This window comes from Nyctereutes procyonoides, unplaced genomic scaffold (genome assembly GCF_905146905.1).
Source record: "Nyctereutes procyonoides isolate TBG_1078 unplaced genomic scaffold, NYPRO_anot_genome, whole genome shotgun sequence".
Lineage (NCBI taxonomy): Eukaryota > Metazoa > Chordata > Mammalia > Carnivora > Canidae > Nyctereutes > Nyctereutes procyonoides.
Window position 1 is genome coordinate 22,172,222 of NW_026575047.1, and position 24,707 is coordinate 22,196,928.

The 24,707-nt window shown below is 45.6% G+C and overlaps 1 protein-coding gene across 1 annotated transcript; it reads left to right on the forward strand.

Moving 5' to 3' along the window:
• The first annotated feature begins 72 nt into the window (after nt 1–72).
• Nucleotides 73–19,379, forward strand: LYAR (Ly1 antibody reactive). Its single transcript, XM_055326712.1, has 9 exons — nt 73–175; nt 5,714–5,892; nt 7,405–7,519; nt 11,951–12,058; nt 12,184–12,267; nt 15,144–15,549; nt 15,870–15,956; nt 18,524–18,609; nt 19,083–19,379. Exons 2-9 carry the CDS (start codon nt 5,771–5,773, stop codon nt 19,215–19,217), a joined length of 1,143 nt encoding a protein of 380 aa, XP_055182687.1. The 5' UTR covers nt 73–175; nt 5,714–5,770; the 3' UTR covers nt 19,218–19,379.
• Nucleotides 19,380–24,707: the final 5,328 nt, after the last annotated feature.

A 24,707-nucleotide genomic window follows, 5' to 3' on the forward strand; every position in this document is an offset into this window, starting at 1 on the left:
GCCCCCTCGGCCGGCCGGATCCGCCTCCGGCTTCCGGGGACGTCACTTCCGCCGGGACGGCGCAGGCGCGGGGGGCGCCCGGAGGAGGCGGCTGCGGCGCGGGACGGGACGGGCGGCTGCGTCTCCACGTGCTCCTCGCGGCGGGTTGAAACCGTTGGCGGGCGCCGGCGGAGAGGTGAGGGGCGGCGCCCCGGGAGGCTGGGGCTGGGGCTGGGGCTGGGCTGGGGGGGGGTGGGCTGGCGCCGGCGTTTCCACCGCTAGACCCCTCCTGGGGCTTTCCCCGCGGAAGGACGAGGCGGGCCGTTCCCGTGGCCTTCGTCCCTCCCGCGGGCAGCGACGAGCCTGGTCGGAGGCGGGAAGGTCCTCGCGCAGGGTCCCCGCGGGGCTGGGCTGCGGCCAGCTCGCGCTCCCCGAGGCCTGGGGGGCTGCGTCCCTACGGGGGCGGCCTGGGGCCGGGTGCCTGGGGGGTGCCGGGACCGACGGAGGGCGCCCCGGCCGCCGCCCGCGACTCCACGTCTGCCTCTAGCTCCGTGTGTGACCTTCTGCGAGTTACTCCTTCTGTGCCGCCGTTTGTCGGTCTACGAAGGGGACGAGCACAGAACCTGAGATCTGCTGCGAGGATTGCACGCGCGCAGACCTGTTGGCCACCCAGGACGGGGCTGCCTGCAGCTCCTGCTTCCGGGGAGACTGGGGAACGGCGTGGGGGGTACTTGCACGGCTGACCTCCCTGCGGAGGGCTCCTTGGGACTCCCCCAGCACCCCCCAGGCCCCAGAGCCTAGCACGGCGCGTCTGACCCGCGCGCTAGACTTGCACGGATACCGGTACACCGAAAGGGATGCTGGCGATGTAGTCCTGGGGAGGCGGGGAGGCGGGGGGACGTGGCTCCACTGGCCCCGCCTCGGTGCGCCCATCTGTTAGGTGGACATAGATGTACCTGCCTCACAGGGTGAGTGCACATGGGGAGCCTCGTCACCCCGCAGGCTGAGGCCACAAGGGAGACAGTGTGTACTCCTCTGTCCTTCCCTTGCGCCGTACCCTTCGTGTCTTGGAATTCCACCCCTGGAAGGGGCTCCTGGCACCTCGCTTCACAGGTGGGAGGACCCGAGGCTACGAGGGGACAGTGACTTGTCGGAGGTCGTGGGGCTCACTGGGAATTGCGCTGTGGTGGCCAGCCTGCCCCATAGGTGGGCTGTTTGAGGTTTAGGTCTGCGCCTACATGCCTGTGCGAGAATGTTTAAAGAATAGGGAGTGTAGTGTTTGCAAAAATAAACAATATAAAAATGTAAAGGCAGGAAGGTTTAAAAAGAACTCTAGAACCCAATTCTAGAACTAAATATGAGGCCCTTGTATCAGGTAACAGGGTGGTGGAGTAGGTCCCCATTGGGCAGGGACCCAGAGGACATGAGTGAATTTATGAAGCCAGATGAGTGATTGAGGGTCATGTTTAAAGAGACATGGGATTAGGAGGGGACCGGGTGTACTGGCATTGTTGGGCAAATTAATAGGTCATAGGAAATACTTCCTGCTGTTGGGTAAGGATGAATCTTTCCTATTTCTTATCTTCCACACAAAGCTCTTAAGATAGATTTTGGACCCATTTTATAGATGAACAGAATCTGGGAAGTTAAGATAGCTTGAGGTCATTTTTCATTGGTAGATGCCGGCCCCAGCTCAGATCTCTGGCCCTGAGTCAACCACATTCAACCGAACAGGGCCACCATCCTGGTAAGAGGAACCCTGAGGTGTCCCAAGTCCCTCATAAGTTCCCAGCCCCTTGTTATTGCTGCCTGCTCCCCTCAACTCAGACTCATTTTCTGACACCTGACCTCAGTTGTGACAAGGATGGTATCCCTGCTCATTGTAAAATGGAAGGTCACTGTAGAGCCTTTGCTGTTTTTGCTTTTTTTTTTTTTTTTTTTAATTTTTCTTTTGGGATGAGGGCCTCCAGCTTCTGCTCCCTGAGTAGTGGCCAAGCAATCGGCCAAAAACATGACAAGTCAAGAGAGAGGAGGCAGGGCAGGAGCTTGTCTCAGGCTACCTCTGCCACTCCCTATGTCTCCAGCCTAATCACTTAACCTCTCTGAGCCTCCACTATCTCTTACAGATGCTGGGGTGGTAATGTGATCATACCTGTTGTAGAGGTGTTGGGTGCAATTCTGATTGTTAGTATGAAGTGGCTTTATGGAGAGCCTAGAGATCGTGTTCTGTAACTCATCATCTTTTTCTTGGCTTGTAGCATGTGCTGAGAAGCTCATAAGGTGAACGGACAGTCAGAAGCTCACACAGGGACTGGCCTCCTTTGGGGAAGGCACCCGGGTGCATATGGATCCCAGTGCACACTCGGCATTGACCAGAGGTCTGCCGAAATGAATCACAGTGACTTAACTGGAGTGAGAACTTGAGTATGCTTTCGACCAGTCCACGAACACTGCTTTCTCTTTTCATGGGTCCCCATCTCTAGAAGGAAGAGCACACAGAATCTCTGTGACTGGGCAACCCCCGTGGCTCAGTGGTTTAGCGCCGCCTTCAGCCCAGGGTGTGATCCTAGAGTTCTGGGATCGAGTCCGGTGTCGGGCTCCCTGCATGGGAGCCTGCTTCTCCCTCAGCCTGTGTCTCTGCCCGTCTCTCTCTCTCTCTCTCTCTCTCTCTCTCCATCTCTCATGAATAAATAAAATCTTAAAAAAAATCTCTGTGGCTATCCTGAGCCAGGAAAGGAAAAGGGGATCTTTATTTAGCCCTATGAAGCATGCCATCATGTCTTTACACGGTGGGCTAAAAGTTGAAATATGTAATATCTGAGCCCTGTGGACAGGGTATCGTAACGTCTTAATGCAACTGGCTTTCAGCTTTCCAAATTGCCAAAAGTATAAATGTTACACATTTACCAAAAACATCCATTTGAAAGTTTAAGGTTCTTTCACATTTACTTAGTTTTGTGAGATTTGTGTAAGTTTAAATTTTTAAGGCAGTGCTTGCCCTCTTCCATTAGAGGGACTGAATTTTCAGAAGGCATCTTTTTGTAAGTTTGTAACATTTACACTTTTGCAGTCTTAAGCCTGCTAAGACTTGGGCCACCTTGTCCAATGCAATGTGCAGTTAGGTGGTTCGGAGCTTGCTGTTCTTTGCACTCCACCCCCCTTACAGACAGACACACAAGTGTTTACTGCACACAGGAAAGGTGTTCAGATAAGAGGTGTAATCAAGGTGACTCTTGGCTAGCGCCGGGATGTCTTTGGGGCTCTAAATAAGGGAGGGGTAAGCTCCTTAACAGACCTTATCTCATTAACAAGCAGGTGGCCACACTGTTCCTGATTCAGATCAAGTGTAGAAATGCATCAGTGGCTCTAAGAACCTGAGGCTCTCAGAGACAGAGTTGTGACCTACTCCACAAGCTACCTATTCTGCTTAAAAAGAAAAAAACCCACCAGATTTCTAAATATGAACATTTGTCACAAAAGACCAAATGAAAATTGTTGAAGGGGTATTTTTCCAGTGGACATGTGACCAAATTCTAATCCTCTTCTGAATTGATGTTTACACCATGTAGGCTATTCCCCAGAGAGATAACATGTTTTGCACAGATATTCCAAGCAGCTTTTTTGTCAACATCACTGGCTTCTTTCAGTTGATACGTTTTGTTTCCAGCTGTCGTTCCCAGGCCTTCATCCCTGACCTTCCATGACAGACTGAATCTCCCAGGTGGATCTCAAAGCTTGCCGAAACCTCCCCTCCTCTCACCCCCTCGATCGAGAAACAGAACGGACCTCTGCAATGAAAGTCAAAAAGCTCTAGGCCATAGCTTAAGTTTGAGGGGGTATTTTTCCTGGTCAGATTTCATAGCAAAAGTGCTTTTAAAATTTCCAGCAGATAAATTGTCTTAACACAGCTGCTTGTACCTTGTGGTTATGATGGCCATCCATTTCTTGGTGACTAAATGATTTGCTCTAGTTTGTACACAAAAGTGCTCCCACAGACTACTGAATAACACGTCAGTTCTTGTCTGACCTTTGTTCTCTCCTTGTGAGGCAGGGTGGCCGATGATATCATTGCCTGCCATTGATTGAGCATCCATCTGTGCAGAATGCCAAGCTTGGGGGAGCTGAGTCATAGTCCACATGATAGCGACTTCCCAGGACTCGTGACTAGTTGACACCAGATGTGATAACCTTTATGGTAACCAGATGAGAGATGGTCACAGTTGCCTCACATCCCAGAAGAATCACGTTTGCTTCCCTCTAGATTGGGTGTTAGCGAGGTGGTAGCTGACCATATGCCCTCCCTTGCCAAGCTGATGGCAAGCTGCGGAGGGGAACACAGAGCCGTGGACCTGCTTTCGTATGTGGAATGTCAGGCAAGCTGACATCCGACAGTGCCCCACAGGGCAAGGGGCTTCCAAGAGCGATGGCTGGGCCTTTGTAAACCTGGGGTTGAGGCCAGGATGTACATTTCCATTCAAGGCTGAATGGAAGGGAACAGCCCTGAAAACTTCCTTATGTGTGACCTCTCTGGCAGTGACCCAGAATATGGGAGTGGAGGAGAGAGAGTGATTTCGTGCATGGAAACTCTCTTGTGAACCCAACTGCTCATACGTGCTGAAGGATTTCTGTATAAATCAAAGTGCACCAGTTTATTTGACCCTTACCTTCGCCTTTATAAGGACGGAGAAGATGCTGGGTCAAACAGTTGTCAGTATTTTTGTTCTGAAACTTATTTCTAATGTAAAATGACAGTAATTTTTAAGGATGTGATTAAAAAATTCTGTAGCCATGGAAAGTTACTGTGACTTCCATAACACTTTCAGATGAATTTGTTTTGTTGAGCACAGTAGGGTCTCCATGAAATCGGTAAATGGTAGTTATGTATTTGCAACATATACTAAATCTTGGGGCAGTGCTTGGGACATGTAGGTTTGTGAATGCCTTCCAGTAATTCAGCACCCAGCAGCTGGGACACCTTGATATATATAATTCCACTTCTTTATTGATCTGATGAGAAGCGACATGAAGGAGGCCCCTCCCCCACCTCCTCCTTGTCCACTAAGACCAAAGAGCACATCCTTATATTTAACACCTGTGGCTATGTAGTCATGCCTGTGTGAATGTTTTTGTGCTTTGAGAAACGTTTAGACCTCTTGATTTTCTAAACCTTCCTAAACTCCCCACGCTCCCCTTACTATGTTGTTCTTGTATTTGGGGATCTGAGGTAATTTGGCAGTTCACATCTAAGGGCAAGGGGGGGCAAAGCAAGCTTCACCTTATTAGAAAAGGTGGACATTTTGCTTAAAGCTCCTAAAACTTCTCCCCTAGAGCCAGCCTGGCAAATTTAAATCCTGGTTTTGCTACTGTGTGACCTTGGGCAAGTAACTTAATCTCTCTGTGTTTCCATTTGTCTTGCAAATTGTACACAATAATAGACCTCCCCTCACAGGGTTGCTGTGAGGATTAAATTTAATACCTGTAAAGCTTTTAGAATAGGCTCTGCACAAGGTAAACATCTGCTTAACAGATGTCTGCTATTATTTCTGTTAATTATAACTTTACTTACATGCTGGTAGAGTTTTATATAGATTGCTAATCAACTTTGATTCTGTTCTTTGTAGCTATTTTCATGTGAAATTCTGGTTGAAAAGTGAGCTGTATGATGGTTTATTGGGAATAGAAGTTTCAGATTACAATGATAATTATTTTTTCCTTTCTTTTAATTTTCTCTTAGGACAAGACTTCAAACCTATCTTGGATAGAGAATAGATACTTACCCATTTAGGTAAAAATGGTATTTTTTACATGCAATGCATGTGGTGAATCAGTGAAGAAAGTACAAGTGGAAAAGCATGTGGCTGTTTGCAGAAACTGTGAATGCCTGTCTTGCATTGACTGTGGTAAAGATTTCTGGTAAGTTCTACATAATTCATGTAGATCATATTAAAGGTCCAGACCAGTTTTAGAAGCCCTGGCCCCATGAAGGCTTTAAAAAAAAAAAAAAATAGAGGCAAATTTGAGGAAAGAAATTAAGAAAAAAAAAAGTGCTTTACAGCCTATTTGCTTCCTAAGGACAATCCAAAGAGAAGACAAAGGGAAGGAGGATGGGGATGTCTGGAGCATGTGGCCTGTCAGTGGCACTCAGCGACACCTCCTTGCTGCCATTACCAGACCCTAAGAGGTGACCACCCAGAGTAAGGCTTTAGAGGAGCGTGGTGTGCTGGTCACACTGAAGAGCTGGATTTATAAACCAGAAAATGAGTTGACTTATTCACAGTAGCAGGGGACAGGGGGAGAGACTAGGTCCCCTAGAAGTTCAGGGTGATGCTAAGAGTGAGCTCCTGGCCCCCAAGTGTGTCAGTCTGTTTCCACTGAGGGGTCTCTGGAAAGGTGAGGACTAAGGGCTGGGGGTGGGACAGGTCTTTGACATGCTTATCAATTCTTTCCTAAGGTGGGTCATTATTTGCAGATGGCTCACCGCAGTTTTAACACTCTGTCCCCTTCAGCTTCACACGGGTTAAGTGCAAAGGCAGCTTTTGGTGCATTTGCTTCAGTGTCCTCTGTGGTGTTTGGATGACATTTGCTAACAGTCCATTTTAATTTCATTCTAGAGCAGTGATTTTTTTTTTTAAAAGCAGTTTTGGCAACTGCTAAAGTCTTTGTTCATACCTAATCCTGGGAGGAAACCTGATCCATAAAACAGGTGAAAGTTGGGTTGTTTCTTATTGGGGGACTTTGCCCCCAACCTAGTCCCAGAGATTTCCCAAGGATCTTGCAGTTTCAAAATGATCATATGAGACAGAATTGAGTCTCCTTGTTTACCAAGACTTACAGATGTAGAACTTTTCAGTGATAAGATACCACCATTTTACTCCAGCTTTTAACTTACTCTACAACTAATTATTGATGGCCTACTATCTTACCAGAAAATCATACAGATATTGTTATTTAAGCTGAAGCCACCCCATTACAGATAATTTTTTTTTCTTTCTTACATACTATATATAGTCACTTAAAAAAATACTGCCTGTCAATTGAGTTTAAGACATTTGTACATTAAAAATGGGTGGAGGGCAGTCCAGGTGGCTCAGCAGTTTAGCACCTGCCTTTGGCCCAGGGTGTGATCCTGGAGTCCCGGGATCGAGTACCACATCGGGCTCCCTGCATAGAGCCTGCTTCTCCCTCTGCCTCTCTCTCTTTCTGTCTCTCTGTCTTTCAAGAATAAATAAAATCTTTAAAAAAAAAAAGGATGGAAAGTTTGATGGTGGTCTTTATATTGAATAATTTGGAAGAAGAAAAATGTGCCTGATGAGGTTATAAGCATAGTAAAACTGGAATGCAAAAGGTAGGGGCAGCCTGTGAGCACTGGATGGAGCCTCCAGTTGGAGAATCAGTCTGACAGTAGAACTTTCTTTCACTCTGAAGGGGTGATGACTACAAAAACCATGTGAAATGCATCAGTGAAGAACAAAAGTATGGTGGCAAAGGTTATGAAGGTAAAACCCACAAAGGTGATGTTAAACAGCAGGCATGGATTCAGGTAAGTTCCTTCTGGTTCATCAGGTAGCTTCTTCTGATATAGTCTACTTTCTCTGGAAGCCTAAGAATATATGCATCATATGTGCAGATGAGACGCAGAAACATCATGTCTTGGAACAGACTGAAGTTAAACAACTAAATCATGACAGAGTTCTTTCTCTGTTTAATACAGTTGCAGTGTATTTTGTCTTTAAGCCATAGGCTTTGCAGACTTGCAGAAACAATTTAGAATTCTCATGGTCTTTCCCATGGCTACAAAACTGAATGGAAGCTTTCTAATACTTACCTCCTTTAAGTATAAGGAATTTTCTACTTAAATGAAGTGGAAACATGCACAGTAAAAAATGGCAAAAGCAGCAAAATCCCTAATTGACAGGTATACCTTCCAGAATGGTACTTACCACTTACTGAACGGATAGCAGAAGGAAGGATCAAAATAGAAGGTAGGAGATAAAAAGGACAAATGCCGTCTTTGTGGAAATTCTCTATTCTAGAAACCAAATAAATAATAGTTAACTCCCTTTGATGATAGGGGTTGAAAGTGAGTTTTCTGGTATTCACTAGCTTACGGAGTCAGCAAGCTCCTGGGAGGGAAAGTCCTTCATCCACAAAGGACTAATCTGCCCAGTGCAGATTGAGAAGCTAGTGAAACTTCTCCTAACTAAGATGCATAGGCTAGTGGCATAAGCCTCACTATTGGGCTCATGCTATATGTTAATCCCCCTTGAGAAACAGATAATGTTCTGTAGGCCTCAAGCTTGAGGTACTTGGGTGTATGAGTTCTGTCCTATGTTGAATGAAATTCTCTACAGGCAGGGTCAGCAAACCACAGTCCACCACAGCCATGCCCATTTGTTTACGTATCATCCATTGTTACTTAGAGCTGCAAGGGTGATGAGTAGTTGGGGCAGAAGGTTTGCTACCCTCTGCTGTAAACTGTCAGGCCTTAGTAGCAGCGTCTCTGTATTATAGACAAGAGTTCTCCTTCAGGTTCTGTCCTGGTCCCCTGGTCCACTAGCCAGCTGTCCTCCCTAAACCTCTAGTTGACAAGTTACAGATGGAACAGACTAAATGTGATACACTGGGAGAATAAATCCAGCCTGCTGTGAACTCTCTGATGGAAGTGGATTCAGGGGTTTTGTGTTTTCTTTAAATTCTTAAACTCTATAGTTTTAGAGACAAAATTTTGGAATCTTGTCAGTATTAATGAGTATCCTTCTAGATGTCTCTCTGCTTACCCACAGATGGATACTACGGTCAGGGAGAGATCGCCCGCTTGCTTGGGTCACAGTGTTTTCCTTCAAACTTTGTCATTAATGCCCTGTTGTCTTCTGACACCGTATGCCACTCTGGCAAGTGCCCAGCCCACTTGGCATCTTCCTTATGGATGTTTGTGTCACTGTCCAGATTTGTTCTGCCTGAGTGCCTAGAGAATCTTTGTTTCATCCTCCTCTTAGTATCCTGGACCCATTTTTTCGTGGTCTGTTTATATATAGCTTTCATTCTTTCCTAACACAGGGACATTGTCCGTTTGTTGTTACTTGTCCTTTTGTTGGCTTGTGAGTGACCATCTTTCTTATGTACTGTTCTTGTCCAAACTATAATAATTGTCTTTTTCCTCTGCCTTCACTGAGATTGCCATCAGCATTTTCTCTAGGTCACTAATTTAATTTTCATCTTTGTTCTGTTCTTGCTATTTATTTATTAGATTTATTTATTAGATCTTAATGCTGCCTGTCACCTTGGTCCTCAAGTAATTTCCTTGTCTGTAGTATCATTTTTGTCTGATTCTTTTCATCACTTTTGGGTTATTTTCTTTATTTTCCCAAGGTTTTTTTTTTTTTTTAAATTGTGGCAAATTATACATGACATAGAGTTTATCATTTTAACCATTTTTAAGTACACAGTTATGTACCTGCACATTGTGCAGCCATCACCACCATCCCATCTCCAGAACTTTTTCATCTTCCCAGACTGAAACTCTGTCCTGTCAAACACTACGTCTTCACATCTCCTCCTCCCCATCCCCTGGCACCCACCATTGTGCTGTCTCTAGGACTTTGACTATTCTAGGGATTTCATATAAGTGGACTCACATAGTATTTGTTCTTTTTGTGACTAGCTTATTTCACTGAGCATGATGCCTTCCAGTTTCGTCCATGCTGCAGCGTGTGTCAGAATGGTCTTTCTTTTCAGAGTTGAGCAATATTCCATTGTATGGATGGACCATATTTTGTTTATATACCATATGCTGACAGTTACCTCAGTTGCTTCAGCCTTTGGCTATTGTGGATGATACTGCTGTGAACATGGGTCTACAAATATGTTTGAGTCCCTGCTTTCAGTTCTCTTTGGCATGTATCCAGAAGTGGAATAGCTGGATTTTTAAGTTTTTGGGGGAACCACCATACTGTTTTCCATAGTGGCTGCACTATTTGACACTCCCACTAGCAGTGCACAAGGGTTCCGATTCCTCCACATACTCCCCAACACTTATTTTTCAGCTTTTTTGATAAAATAGGCATTCTAAGGGGGTATAACAGAGTATTTTGCTGTGGTTTTGATTTGTATTTCCCTAATGATGATGATGATGATGAGTAGCTTCTCATGTGTTATTGGCTATTTGTAATATCTTCTTTGGAGAAATGTTTATTCCAGCCCTTTGCCCATATTTTAATTGGGGTTTTTTTTTGTTTCTGAGTTTTAGGAGTTCTTTATATATATTTGGGATATGAAGGCCTTATCAGATAAATCATTTGCAAATATTTTCTCCTATTCCCTGAACTGCCTCTTCACTCTGTTGACAATGTCTTTGATGTACAAAAAATTATAAAATTTTTATGTAGTCCAACTTGATTTTTGTTGTTTTTGTGCTTTTTTTGGGATCACATACAAGAGATGATTGCCAAATCCATTGTCATGGCACTTTCTCCCTGTTTTCTCCTAAGTGTTCTATGGTTTTAGCTTTTAAGTTTGGGTCTTTGATCCATTTTAAGTTAATTTTTGTATACAGTTAGAGTTCAGCTTTATTCCTTTCCATGTAGATACCCATTTTTTCCAGTACTGTTTGTGGAAAGACTGGTCTTCCCCCACCGAATGGTCTTGTCACTCTTTTTGAAAATCATTTGCCCATATAGGCGAGGTTTATTTCTGGGCTCCCCATTGTACTGGTTGATATGTCCATCATTATGCCAGTGCCATGCTTTTTTGATTACTCTAACTTTGCAGTGAGCTTTGAAATCAGAAAGCATGAGACTTCCTACTTAATTCTTCTTCAAGATTGTTATAGTTATTGTCCCTTTAGATTCCATGTGAATTTTAGAATAGAGTTTTCTATTTCTGCAAAAAACCACAAATGTCAATTGGATTTTCATAGGGACTACATTTGAATCTGTACATCACTTTGATTAGTATTGCCATCTTGTTATTAAGTCTTCCAACCCACAAACATGGATGTCTTTCCATTTATTTGTGTCTTTAAATTATTTCCAATAATGTTTACAGTTTTCTGTGTCCAAGTTTTTCCCCTCCTTAACAAGTATGTTTATTTTTAAGTATTTCATTCTTTTTGATGCTATTATAAATAGAATTGTTTTCTTAATTGCCTTCTTAGATTGTTAGTGTATAGAAACCTAGAACTTAATTTTCAAGTGTGGATTTGCATCCTGTGACTGCTGAATTTATCGGTTCTTTTTTTTTTTTTAATTTTTAAAAATTTTTATGATAGTCACACACACAGAGAGAGAGAGGCAGAGACACAGGCAGAGGGAGAAGCAGGCTCCATGCACCGGGAGCCCGACGTGGGATTCGATCCCAGGTCTCCAGGATCGCACCCTGGGCCAAAGGCAGGCGCTAAACTGCTGCGCCACCCAGGGATCCCCGAATTTATCAGTTCTAATGGCATTTTTTTGTGGAATCTTTAGGGTGTTGTACGTGTTACGACAAAATCATTTATGAACAGAGATGAATTTACTTCTATTTTGGATGCCTTTATTTCCTTTTCTTGCCTAATTGCTCTGGCAAAGACTCCTAGTACACTGGTGAATTTGTATGCATAGATGTTAATATAAAATCTAGCCTTGAGGGGCAGCCCAGATGGCACAGCGGTTTAGCACTGCCTTCGGCCCAGAGCCTGATCCTGCAGACCCGGGATCGAGCCCCACGTCGGGCTCCCTGAATGGAGCCTGCTTCTCCCTCTGCCTGTGTCTCTGTCTCTCGCTCTCTTTCTTTCTGTGTGTCTCATGAATAAAATCTTTAAAAATAAATAAATAAATAAATAAATAAATAAATAAATAAATAAATAAATAAATAAATAAATAAATCTAGCCTTGAAATGAGAAACTTCTAGCCATGGGAAGGATGCTTAATTTGTCTTTCATGAAGCTCCTGTGCCACTTGTTTATTATTTTTATTTCATCTTCCTTTTTTGTAGAAAATTAATGAATTAATAAAAAGACCCAATGTCAGCCCCAAAGTGAGGGAACTTTTAGAGCAAATTAGTGGTTTTGACAACGTTCCCAGGAAAAGGGCAAAATTTCAGGTATGTATTTGCTCTGCCTTCCCTGACTGGAGGGGATGTGTGGCCCCTTGGTGACTGAGCTCGCATTTACCTGTACCTGTCAAAATGGAACAAGTGGTGTTTGTTTTTCTTTTTGTTCCTTATAGAACTGGATGAAGAACAGTTTAAAAGTCCATAATGAATCTGTTCTGGAGCAGGTGTGGAATATCTTTTCTGAAGCTTCCAGCAACGTAAGTCGGATCTAATTTTAGATTTGTAGTGTGGCAAAAGTGATTAGTAATAATGAAATGGGAATGTCTTATTTTTGGAGGTCAAGACAGCCTTCTTTTGCAGAGAGCCTCTTTGTGCCTTCATTTATGGGGAAGAATAAACTGAATGTACTGCAGAGAAGATTTCCTTATTGTGCAGAGAAAGGTATTTAATCCCAATGTTTGATAACAGTACCAGCTAACATGAGACAACTTGGGTTAGAAATCAGGCAGTGGGATATAATGGAAAGAACAGGGGCTCTGGGTGTCTGACAGACCTGGTTTGAATCCCTGCTGTGCTGTTGGCCAAATGTTTGATCTTGGGCACTTTATTTTACCTCTCTGAGCCTCCGTTTCCTTGTCTTAAAGAAAAGCGGGTAGTCCCATTCATGCATTTATTCAGTACTTGGTGAGCACATGATCTGTGCCATGCCCTAAACAAAAAATGTAAAATATCACAGGTGGCGACGGTGCCATGAAGAGAAATAAACAGTTGAGGACATGGGAGTGACGAGGTGTTCTTTTAGGTGAGGGGCCCACAGAAGGCCCCGTATATGTTAAGGCATTAAAGCAGCTGAAGCTATTAAAGCACCTCTTTCTGTGGGTGTTTTGTATAGTGGGTACCTGCTGAGCATCTGTCTCCTTCCCTCTGGGGAGTGAGAACCCCACTGACATGATTCAGTCTGTCACCTGTCAGGTTTGATCTGAGAGACCCCTGGATGTGGATTACATGCAGAGAGTCTCGGTTTGATATCCTATGGCCACCTTATTGGTGATGCTGTTAATTTAAAATTTTTTCCCCATGTATTCCACCTGCACCTTGCTTATATCCCATTTGGAGACTTACATCATTAGTAGTTTTTAAAACGACAGTGGGATTTTCTGACTGTATTTTATTCTACTCATATTGCCAGGAGTTGACTGACATACACAGAATAATTTGGGCAGCACATTGGGATAACCGTGACACTGTCCTGGGATCTGTCTCTTCCAGAACATACAGGTTGGGTCTTTGGCATCTTAGAACTAGTCACGTTGGTGCCACCCTTGCATGGGGCTGTGCTAATCTTCTCTGCATTATTCTAGTTGTAGTACGTGCGGTGCTGAAGTGAACGCTGTAACCATTTAATTAGCATTTCTGTGGCACCTGCTTTTTAAAGGTTACTTCCAGAATTTTAAGTGAGAATCAAAGATTTGGAATTACTTAGTACACTGCAGAGTTGTTTTTTTTTTTTAAGTTTTTTTCTGATTTCCCTTTTGAAACTGTGAACATATTAAGAAATGAATAACCAGTATGTAGCTTATTATAAACTGAACTCTATAACTCTAAAACATGGCTTGGTGTTTTGCCTCTGTCCTATGGACTTCACAGCACATCTCTGTGTGTGGCAAAAGCAAACGGCCCTGTGGCCCCATCCGTTCATGCCTCTTGGTGTTTATCCAGCCAGCTAGAGGCCTTTTGTCCTCTTCTACTGGGCTGCTTTGTCTGCTCCAGCACAGAGCGTGCCTGGTCCCTATGCAGGCAGCTGTCCTCAGGCCAAAGTCCTGCCATTGCAGAGCTACGTTCCAGTGTAGGACAGGCGACCACATGTGGGTCTGGGCCAGAACAGCAGGACAGGGCGTGGGAAGCACAAGGAAGAGATAGAAGGCAGAAGGAGGGATGGAAGGTGGGAGGGGCTCTGTTAGGAAAGAGGGTCAGCGGAGGCGTCACTGAAGAGAGAGTCTGTAATGAAGTAGAAAAAAGGTGGGAAAGGAGTTCGTCCCCCTGTTACAGAGTGGCTGCCAGATGGGGCGACTGTCTTCTGGGTGCAGAGGGGAGGCACCAGCTAGAGACATGGTCGGGATTGGGTGGAAGGCAGGCTGAGGTCTGTGGCTCTCAGTGGGCATAACTGTGCCTGATTCTAAAATAAGAATGAAATTGCAGGCCAGGAGTGAGGCGACTTTGTCTCTTCTTTCCTCCTGAGTCTGGTTTCTGAGCTCATTCTCTGCCTGCCCCCATGTACCTGGCCTGACTGACTTCTCTGAGCTGCTGGGGACACGGCAGCCAGTTAGTTTGCAGTCCCTCTCCTAGGGGCTGCACTCGTGGCTGGGGCTGAGCACTGAATGAGGCCAGAATCAAAGCCAGTCCTTTCTTCGGCTCAGTTTGGGGGCGGGGGGTGGAGTAGGAGCTCCCTCCTTGCGACCCAGTCTCCCAAAGGAAGACTGGAGGTGACTCGCTTGTCCCCTGGCTGGTAACCAATGAAGATGGGGCTGGGGCACAGGTCTTAGGTGCAGAAGTCCAGTGGTTGCCGCCGCCTCAGTCCACTCCTTACTGAGCATCACGAGCTGCTAATAAGCACATGACATTACTTCCCATTTTATTCGCACATTAGCTGTATAAGGTAAATATTAACTACCTTCCATTTTATTGGTGAGGAAATCGGTTTGGAGCAGATAAATAACTTGCCCTGAGTCACCCGGCTAGTAATTCACAGAGTTGGTGCTTGAACCCAGGTCTGCAGATGCACAAATCCTGTGGTTTCTGCCACACCTGAGTGCTCATCTTCTATCAGGAAGAAAGGCGAAGAGTGAGCCAGAATTGAAGGTCTAGCTTAAGTGACATAAGAATTCTTTACTTTTCCAGTAGAATGAAAATGTCTGTTAAACGCAGGGTGGAGTGTGGGCTGGGGGAAGTTTATTTTGCATTTGATATACTTACTGCTATGTTTTAGCTCTTGGCAGGGGGCTGGGGGTGGTCAGAGTTATAAAATGGTAAGTAGTAGACCTTTTTCTTGAACAGTTTGCTCAGTTGACACATGCAGTGATGTGAACAATGGTCTGGAGTATTTATGTGTCTCTCGGTTTTGCTTTGTAATAAGGAAGCAGTCAGTAAGGGTCAAGCCCAGCAGCCACTCGCCCAGGTGGCCAGCCCGCCCCGCGCAGAGCTCTCTGCCAAGGTTCTAGCCGTTGGAACAAATGACCCCACAGAAAAGCAAGCAGAGGTAAAGAAGAATAAAAGAGAAAGGAAGGAAGAAAGGCAGAAGAATAGAAAGAAAGAGAAGAAAGAACTAAAATTAGAAAACCACCAAGAGAATTCGAAAGGTCAGAAGCCTAAGAAGCGCAAAACAGGCCAGGAGGCCGGAGAGGAGGCCCCTGCCTCTGCAGGGAAGAAGAGCCAGAGCAAGGCGGGTGAGGCCAAGGGAGCTGCTGACAGAGCTGAGGAGGGAGACGCCGAGGAGTCCAGGAAAGCCCGGCCTGGGAAGAGAAAGCAGAAGCACTCGGAAGGTGTGTGTGGCTAGTGTATGCTCTGGGCTTTGTCAAGTATATTGTGAACCAGTGAGTTGGGGACATGTAAAATCTGTTAGACCTCACGTTTGGACCATAACGCAGACAGCATAAGCTTTGGGCTCCGGCTAGGCAAGTGCACCCCCCTCTCCTCACCATGTGCTCCTATGACGCGGAGAAGGAGCCCATGGGGAGGGGTTGCTTGGGCAGTGGGCAAGATGACACGGGTGTTCGGGTCCTGGCCACTCATGCCTTTCATTGAATGGTAGCTGCTACCAGAAATGCTCATCTTTTTTTTTTTAATCTTTTTACTTACCTAGATGACATAGAATCTAAGAAGAAAAAGATAAAGCTCTCAGGACCTTCAGAGGGTGGAGAACCAGAGGACCACGAATCTCCTGCAAAAGGTATCACTGCCATTATTTGGAGAGGTCTGCCCTCTTGGGGTAGAGGGGAGATGACCCAGGGCCTACGTGCAGATCGGCCCCTCCAGATGAAGGGAAGACTGAAGGCAGACTCAGGTGCAGCTCCCGAGGAACCAGGGAGTGCTCTGTGGGCCACCCTCCAACCTCTCTCTAGCTTTATGGGTGAAACTGTCTGGACTGGAAATACATGATCTTTGGAGCGGAAGATAAACCCTGTATGGCTTTCTGAGACTGTGTTCCCTTTCCCTTCTCCCTGCTTTCCTGCCTCTGCTCCTCTCACTCTCCTCTAAGTGCCTGCCACACTGAGCTGTTCCCTCCCACCACTGGCTCTTCCCTGCGTCTCCTTGCTTGGAACTCTGTGGCCACCGGCTCCCTGAGCCAGGCTGTGTGCTTGTCAGAATCCAGTCCTTGGCCTTCATGGTTCTGCTAAATGCTGCCTCCTCCAGAGCTGCTCCCTGGGGTCCTGCTGATTAAGAAGAGACTGCAGGATTCAAATGGGAATCAGGGCTTTATTAATGCCCTGATTAATTAGGCAGTCAGTAACTGCCTAAGCTAGGTTAGATATCTTAGCTTGGAACCCACCCACTCCTGACTTGGAACATGCGAGGCTTTTTAAAATTCATTTGTTGTTTTAAAGCAATGGTAGATTCACGTGCAGTTGGAATAAATACTAGAGACCTAGCTATCCATATATTCTCTTCCTGGTTTCCTCCAGGAGTCATACCCCATACAGCTAGGAATCTCCACCAGGGTGCCGACACTGATACTGGTCATGGACGACGTTTCTACTGCCACGGGGAGCCCCGCTGTGGGTCCTTGTGGAGCCATGCCCAGTTCTCCCCTGGCAATCACTAGTCTGTCACCATTTCTGTCATTTCATACTTGCAGAATGTTACCCAAGTGGCATCATTTAGTATGTGAATTTTTTAGATTAACTCTTTTCACTCAGCCTTATTCTCTGAAGATACATCCAGGTTGCTGCAGGAATTGGTAATCCAGTCTTAATGTTCATTAAGGAACACCACATGGCATGGATGGGCCAGTTTGTTTGACCATTCATCTCTAGAAGGACACTTGTGGGTGGTTTCCAGTCTCTGGTTGCTGTGAATAAAGCTGTGTCAGCATTTATGTACATGTTTTTGTGTGGAACACCCATCACTTTTTCTGGAAGAAACATCCAGGAGCATGTTGCTGTGTGGTGTGGTGACTGCACTGAGTTTTTAAAGAAACTGCTGGCATTTTCCTGGATGGCTGTAGTGTTCTGTATTGCCCCAGCAGCATGAGATGCACTCGGTTGGTTTTCCCACGTCCTGGTCAGGCTTTGGTGGTGGTGGTTTTTTTCTTTGTTGTTTTGTTTGTTTGTTTGTTTGTTTGTTTTTTCCCATTCTGCTAAGTGTGTAGTAGTAGCTTGGGGTGACTTTAATTTATCTGTAATGATGATGAACATCTTTTCATGTACTTACTTGCCATCTGTGTATCTCTTTATTGAAACATCTGTTCCTGTCTTCTGCCCATTTTCAAATTGGGTTTTCTTTCTTACTGTTAAGATCTGAGAGTTCTTTACATATCCAGTCCTAAATACTAATCCTTTGTGGGATACATGATTTGTAAGTTTTTTTTCCCTTCAGTTTGTATTTTGTCTTTTTATTCTCTTAGCAATTTTTGAAAATTTTTTTCCCTTTTTTTTTTTCCGAGAGAGAGAGAAAAAACACACGAGTGGGGGAGGGGAGGGACAGAAGGAGAGAGACCTCCAAGCAGGCTGTACGCTCCCTGTAGAGCCTGACAAGGGGCTCGACCTCAAAACCCTGAGCCAAAATCAAGAATCAGACACTCAACCGACTGAGCCACCCAGGCACCCCATTAACAGAATCTTTTATGGAGCAAAGTTTTTAGTTTTGATGAAGCCTGATATGTAATTTTCCCTTTAACAGGTCACACTTTTAGTGCCAAATCTGAGAACTCTTGGCTTTAGCCCTAGATCCGAAAGAGTTTTTTTCCAATGATTTTTCTCCATGTTTTACAGTTTTGTATTTTACTCTTAAGTCCGTGATCCATTTTGAGTAGATTTTTATGTAAAGTACGAGATTTAGTACAGGGTTCGCTTTTTTGCCCAACAGTGTATGATTGTGCCAACATCATTTGTTGAGAAGGCTTTTATCTCCTTGAATTGATTTGTACCTTTGTCAAAAATGAGCTTGGCATATTTGTGTGGTGCTATTCCAGGTTCTTAATTCTGTGTTATTGACCTGTGCATCTGTCCCTACTATAGTCTTGATCAGAAGTCTTGAAATTGAGTAACTTATTCTTCCTACTTTATTCTCATAGTGGTGATGGTACTTAGGATGCCTGCCTGACCCACTCCCTCCAAGAGCAAGTTCCTGGAAGGGGAGTCAGGCTTGCGATCTGACAGGTCAGGCACCTGCTACTCGGTAGTGTCAGGGCTGGTTCATTTCCTGGGTAGCAAAATAAATGTCACACAGAGGGTTTCCTTATCCCTTTGGTAGTGACACTAAAATCAAATGTTTTACGTATTATTCTTTATATTGTAGGTAAATTCAACTGGAAGGGAACTATTAAAGCAGTTCTGAAACAGGCCCCAGACAATGAACTAGCAATCAAAAAGCTGAGGAAAAAGGTATGGTGCACAAACCCTGGTATAGAAGCTGGAGAGAGTCCCTTCTTTATTGTAAGATGTACAGTTTTTGGTTTTTTCTTTAATTTCTTATCTATTACACATTTGTATCCTGGTGATTTTCAAGCTGCTCACTAGCCCCTCAGGGCTGATGGGAGGGAATTGGGCGGGATCCCATCATAGTTCCTTAGCCAGAACAGTATATATGTGAAAATTACTGTTTTCGGTGTTTTGCTCTTTTGCTTATTCCAGAGCAATGGTTTCTTCTGATTTTGCTTTTAATTTTGTGTCACTGTGTGACACACATGCAGCAGGTGTTCCTGTATATACAGCTGCCTGGATTTCCACAAGCAGAACACACCTGTGTGATCAACACCTGGGCTTCTTTCATTTTTTACTGTTGGCCTACTTCTGGGTACTTTTAGGTAGATTTTCAGGAAAAATCACCCATTTGATTTTTGTTTTTCTTTGTGAAGGTCTTGGCACAGTATTACGCAGTCACGAATGAGCATCACAGATCGGAAGAGGAGCTCCTGACCATCTTTAACAAGAAAATCAGCAAGAACCCCACCTTTAAGTTACTAAAGGACAAAGTCAAGCTTTTGAAATGAGCATTTTTATATTTGAAAATTTAATCCATCCTGTTGATTTCTTTCACTACTGTTTATAAAATATGTAATGACGTGTAACAACTCCCAATTTTGCTTTCCAAAGCTGTATTTTTAAGTTAAAGAAAAAGTCTATTTTTGGTAGAACTTTTATGAGAAAATATATTCTTATCCAAAATTCTAAATCTGTGGTGGTGAAAATTATTGTACTTTAAAGAATACTTTTATTGTGGAAAACTTTTAAAAATGTGAGGAGTCAAAAAAAAAAATGCCTCCCTTGCTCAGACTAAAAAGTATTTAAGTGCATCACTTCTACACAGTTTTAATGAGAGGTTTTTGTGGGTTTGTTGTGTCATTCAAATATGTGAGTTATGGTCAGGACGGTCCTGTTTTTAACGATTGGTGCCTCTCCGGAAGGCCCACTCTTGAGAGATTTCTCCGTAAGGGTCTGGCCCATCCTCAACCATGGCCCCGTCCCTCTTCAGCCTGAGACACTGGGGGTGTGGCCCGTAACCACGTTTGGGAAATCACCCAGGTGAGACGGAGCCTGTGACTTAACTGTGTTGCTGTCACAGAATTCCGACCGGACCGAAATGCTCTCAGAAATAGTGTTCGGAGTCCTAGTGTGATGTGCTGGAGGAGAGCTGTGTTGTACCACTTGTTGATGTTTGAGTAGGCTTTGCCCACAAGAGCCCTTAAGAGCTGGTAACCTTTGTTATTAATCCCTCGTTACAGGTGAGAGCAAGTGTGAGAGGGGGATTAACAGGAGTGGGGGCAAAAAGGCAGACAGAGCCCGAGGAGCCAGCTTGTCTCCCAGACTCAGCCCCTGAGCTCAACAGGGGATGTGCCGCTGTGATGATGGGATTCAGGGGCACTGTGTTGGTATGAAGGCTTTGGAATTGGTCCTGGAGTCTGGTCCTGGCTTGGTCCTTTAATAGTGAAAAAACCTCACTTTTTTCATCTGGACAATGGGGACACTGCAGGTTCCTCTTGGTCTGTGAGTGAATGAACTGATGCATGTAGAGTGCACAGCATGGTGCCTCAAACCCAGCTGTCACCACTGTACATTTATCAGTAGCAATTTTTGAGCCATGAGAAGCTTTAGACATTCTGAAAAGCAAAGGGTAAAGTGAGGCTTGACCTGGACCACATACCTCGTTAGGGACAGAGCAGAGCCCAGCTGCAACTCCTCTGAGTGCAGTACAGGATGCTTTCCTGCTTCCCTGTCCTCCCTGGACATGGTCAGGGGTGTAAACCTCCCCCCCCCACCCCCAGTCACACGTTCAAGTGCAAGCTCCATAGCATTTTGTGGTCGAGAGCTGTGCCGGGTTTTATTTTCTGAAAAGATTTATTTAATTTTTTAGAGAGGGAGCATGTGAGCACGGGGTGGAAAGGGAGGAGGGGGGAGGGGCAGAGGGAAGGAGAGAATCTGCAGCAGACTCTCCGCTGAGGAAGGAGCCCACTGAGCGGCTGCATCTCATGATTCTGAGATCATGACCCCAGCCAAAACCGAGAGTCGGACGCTTAACTGAGCCACCCAGGCGCCCCTTTACTGGGATGCATTTAAGGCAAATTTGGGCAAATGTAGCAAAATGGACTACAACATAGACTTCTACCATGACAGAGTTCTCATTTCTGTCATCCTGTTAACCAAGTTCTCAGGTTAGAACTCGCTGGCAGCACAGGACAGAAGCGGGGCTGACTGCTGCTCAGGAATGCTAGCTGGGGCTGAGGGATGGAGGGGGTGGCCCCTCCTTCCCCTCAAGCTCCATGGGGGTGAGGAAGCAGGGCCAGCTCTGCTGGTTCTGATGGTCCGTGTCAGAGAGGAGCCTCCCCCAGCGTGCAGTCGCGCCCATGGGTCTGCCTGTGAACGTGATCCACAGACCATCCCCAGTCCCTACATAGAGACCACCCTTTGGTTCTGGCGGTCACCTGCCTGACTTGGACTCCAGCACAACACTGGAGCCCTGGGGAATTTAGTGACCCTCTAATGATTTGTATCTGGCTTTACAGCTTCACTGTGTCCATGCTGAGTGTAAGACCGAACTCTACCATATTCTGCCTATTTCCATGCTGGTCTGCTGGGTGTGGCCCTTGGGCATCCCTAAACCCACCAGGGATGCATTCTGACACTGTGGTTTTCTTTTTTTTTTTTTTTTTTTAAACGGAAGTAATGGGTGAGAGTTAACTCGAATATTTTTTTTAATTTTTATTTATTTATGATAGTCACACAGAGAGAGAGAGAGGCAGAGACATAGGCAGAGCGAGAAGCAGGCTCCATGCACCGGGAGCCCGACGTGGGATTCGATCCTGGGTCTCCAGGATGGCGCCCTGGGCCAAAGGCAGGCGCCAAACCGCTGCGCCACCCAGGGATCCCGACACTGTGGTTTTCATATGGGACACCTTTCTGGCACTGCCTGGCACTTGTCAGCTGTGTGCACTGCCGTTTCCCATGGTGCTGCTGAGAAGCAGGATTTGGGAGGAGATGGGCTCTTCCCAATGTCTTGTGTGCATTCATTTTTGTTTTTCCTCACAAACATGTTTGGATCTGAATCCTCCAGGAGCCCCGGGGCTCTTGTCATTGAAACCGAGAGAAGCCATAAGGACTAAGGAGGTAATTCTAGAGTGCCCACCCTGGGCCAGGCTCCACGCCGTCTTTAGGGAAGGGGAGGCAAACAGCCTTGAGGCAAGCTCAGGAGCATGTCATGGAGGTGTATTGGTTGTACTGGTCTACTGGATGTGGGCCTGGGGTAGAGGTAGAGGGTGTTGGGTCATTAAGAGCCCCCTGAATTGATTATTGAAAGGTGCTTCTCGGGATCTCTGGGTGGCACAGTGGTTTGGCGCCTGCCTTTGGCCCAGAGCGTGATCCTGGAGACCCGGGATCGAATCCCACGTCGGGCTCCCAGTGCATGGAGCCTGCTTCTCCCTCTGCCTATGTCTCTCCTCTCTCTCTGCTTCTCTCTCTCTGTATGACTATCATAAATAAATAAAAAAAAAAAAAGGTGCTTCTCACCTACTTTTTTTTTTTTTTTTTTTTTTAGATGGTCACAGAGAGAGGGAGAGGCAGAGACATAGGCAGAGGGAGAAGCAGGCTCCATGCACCGGGAGCCCGATGTGGGATTCGATCCCGGGTCTCCAGGATCGCGCCCTGGGCCAAAGGCAGGCGCCAAACCGCTGCGCCACCCAGGGATCCCCTCACCTACTTTCTATATTAGGTCATCTTTCTCCTCCTCCTGCCCCTGCACCCACTGTCACCTCCAGACCTCCACCCCCACCCAATGTTGGAGACAGCACAAGGTGATATGCTCTCAGTGGGGTTCTGCGTGCCAGAGTGGAACCAATGATGAATCCAACTTTGTGTCCTACTAGCTGAGGGCCCCTCCTGGGCTGGTTATGTAGCCTTCCCGAATCTTGGGGGTTTTGTCTGCCCTGACTCCTGGGGTAGACAGAATGGAATTAAAATGCTGCACACAGGTGTCTGGGTATATAGCAGACGTCTGCAAATACTTCCCCTTCAAGCACACGAAGTATGCCCAGGTGGCAGGTTCACCCCTGCTTGTCTGAGGCTCTGGCTTTGGCCACAGTCCCCACCCTCCAGGCACCTGGCTTTGCCCAGTACACAGTGTTCTCCAAGTGACTGGCCCACAGCAGGAAGAGCCCAGGTGGCCGGTACCAGGCAGTGTGGCACTGGTAAAATGAGGAGATCCAGGTCGATTCTGAAGTAGCACTCTAGTTTATAATTCACATGTCAACATTCTCCAGGACATGGATGCAACTGTTAAATTGTCCGACAAACCTAGATAAGTTAAATTTTCAATGTAAACTTTCTACTGAAGCATCCATACAGAAAGGTAGAAAAACCTAAATGGACAGACAGCTCAATGAGGTTCACAAAGCGCACACACCTGTGCCACGACCACCCAAGCCAACAAAGCAGACTCTGTAGCCCAAGGGCAGCCATATGCTCACTTCTGTTGGCATGCATTGGCTAGGCCAGGTTTTGAACTTCAGGTAAGTGGAATTCTATGGCATGTACCTGGCCTCTTTCACTCAACATTCGTGAGATTCACCACGTTGCTTCATAGCAGGAGTTTGCACTGTCTTTATGGATGCCCAGCACTGATCTGTTCATCTGTTGATGACACACTTGGCCTTCCCCAGGGGGGCTGGATTTCTGACGAAATTGGCGTCCTCTACAAGCCTTCTGGTGCAGGTAGGATGCTTTTCCCTTTCTGCTGAGTTTGCCAATGAGAGGGACCACTGAGTCACTGACTACATTTCAACTTTAAGACATGCAGCCCATCGATTTTCCAGCGTGCTCTTACTAGTGAACACAGCCAACTTCCGCGCGTGAGGGTAGATGAGTTTGTTTTGCCCAAAGGTACACTGAAATGTAGTGTTTCTCAAATTTCCATCTCTGTATCTATCTTCTCAGAACAGCTCTGTTAATTCAGTGCTGTCAAATCATGGGGCGGGGGGGGTGGGGTGGGAGGGGTTACCGCTAGATTACCAAACTGGAAAATGGTATCTCCCAAATTTTCACAGCAGATTTGTCTTGAGTGAGGTTCAGTCAGTACAGCAATCCCCCCTCTTAAACAATGACATCTTCTTACTCTACTATTACCCTTTTAGCATTTAAAGAAAATCAAGATCTTGTTCAGCTCACTTACTAGATTTTTGAACTTCTGTGATTTGGGGTCAGTCCTCCCTTCTAACTCTCCGTCTTGGGTACCAAGCAGTTGTATGTGCTGGTAAAAGAGAAGTTTCCTTGTTTGTGAGTGCAAAGACTCATCTAGATTTTTTTGTGATGGGATCCATGGAAGCTTTAAATTATTCCCTTTGATATAAATGATGAAACTGCCCCTTTGGTAGTTTAAACTGTTATTGCTGAGTAAACTCATATGTCAGAGTTGAAAGGTCAGACATGGCTCAGAGGTCAGGCCTTTGTTTGGCCACAGAGAAGGTATTGTGAGCTGCTGAAACCCTACCTTTGCTGCTCTGCCTTCCCAGTGACCTCAGGCCGACTTGTGTTGGAGGCCCTCCATAGTCCATAGATTAGATTTCCCTACTGTAGATCAAAGGTGGGTAAAGCCTCAGCTCTACTGGGGAGTCTCCAGCAGCACTGCTCCTGGGACCTGGCATCAAGTTTGCATTGGGATTCTAATGGTAACGTTATAGGGCAGCTCTGCTCCGACCAATTTTATGCTGAACAGAGAGCTATTTTACAGCTAAAATTGAAATGACAATCCCTCTTCTAGGCTTCAGAAAAAAAGTTAAGGCAACAGAACTTTCTCAATGTTAAGGTGTCCGCCCCTAAAAAATTGTCAGCCTCTTGGCATTTGTCACCATGCATGCAATTCTAGCTCAGGTGCTATGAGAGTGGGCATAAACTTTTATAGCACTTGGGTTATTTTTCACTTAATTTTTCCATATTTCATGATACTCCACAAACGTACCTGGTATTCCATGATCTGGGAGTAGTTTTTGATGCTG

What these genes read in the sequence shown, in the direction of transcription:
- LYAR (XM_055326712.1), top strand. Translation starts at nt 5,771, where the DNA reads ATGGTATTTTTTACATGCAATGCATGTGGTGAATCAGTGAAGAAAGTA. An exon ending in AACAGCAGGCATGGATTCAG is followed by an intron (nt 7,520 to 11,950) that starts GTAAGTTCCTTC and finishes CCTTTTTTGTAG; the next exon opens with AAAATTAATGAATTAATAAA. An exon ending in TTTCTGAAGCTTCCAGCAAC is followed by an intron (nt 12,268 to 15,143) that starts GTAAGTCGGATC and finishes CTTTGTAATAAG; the next exon opens with GAAGCAGTCAGTAAGGGTCA.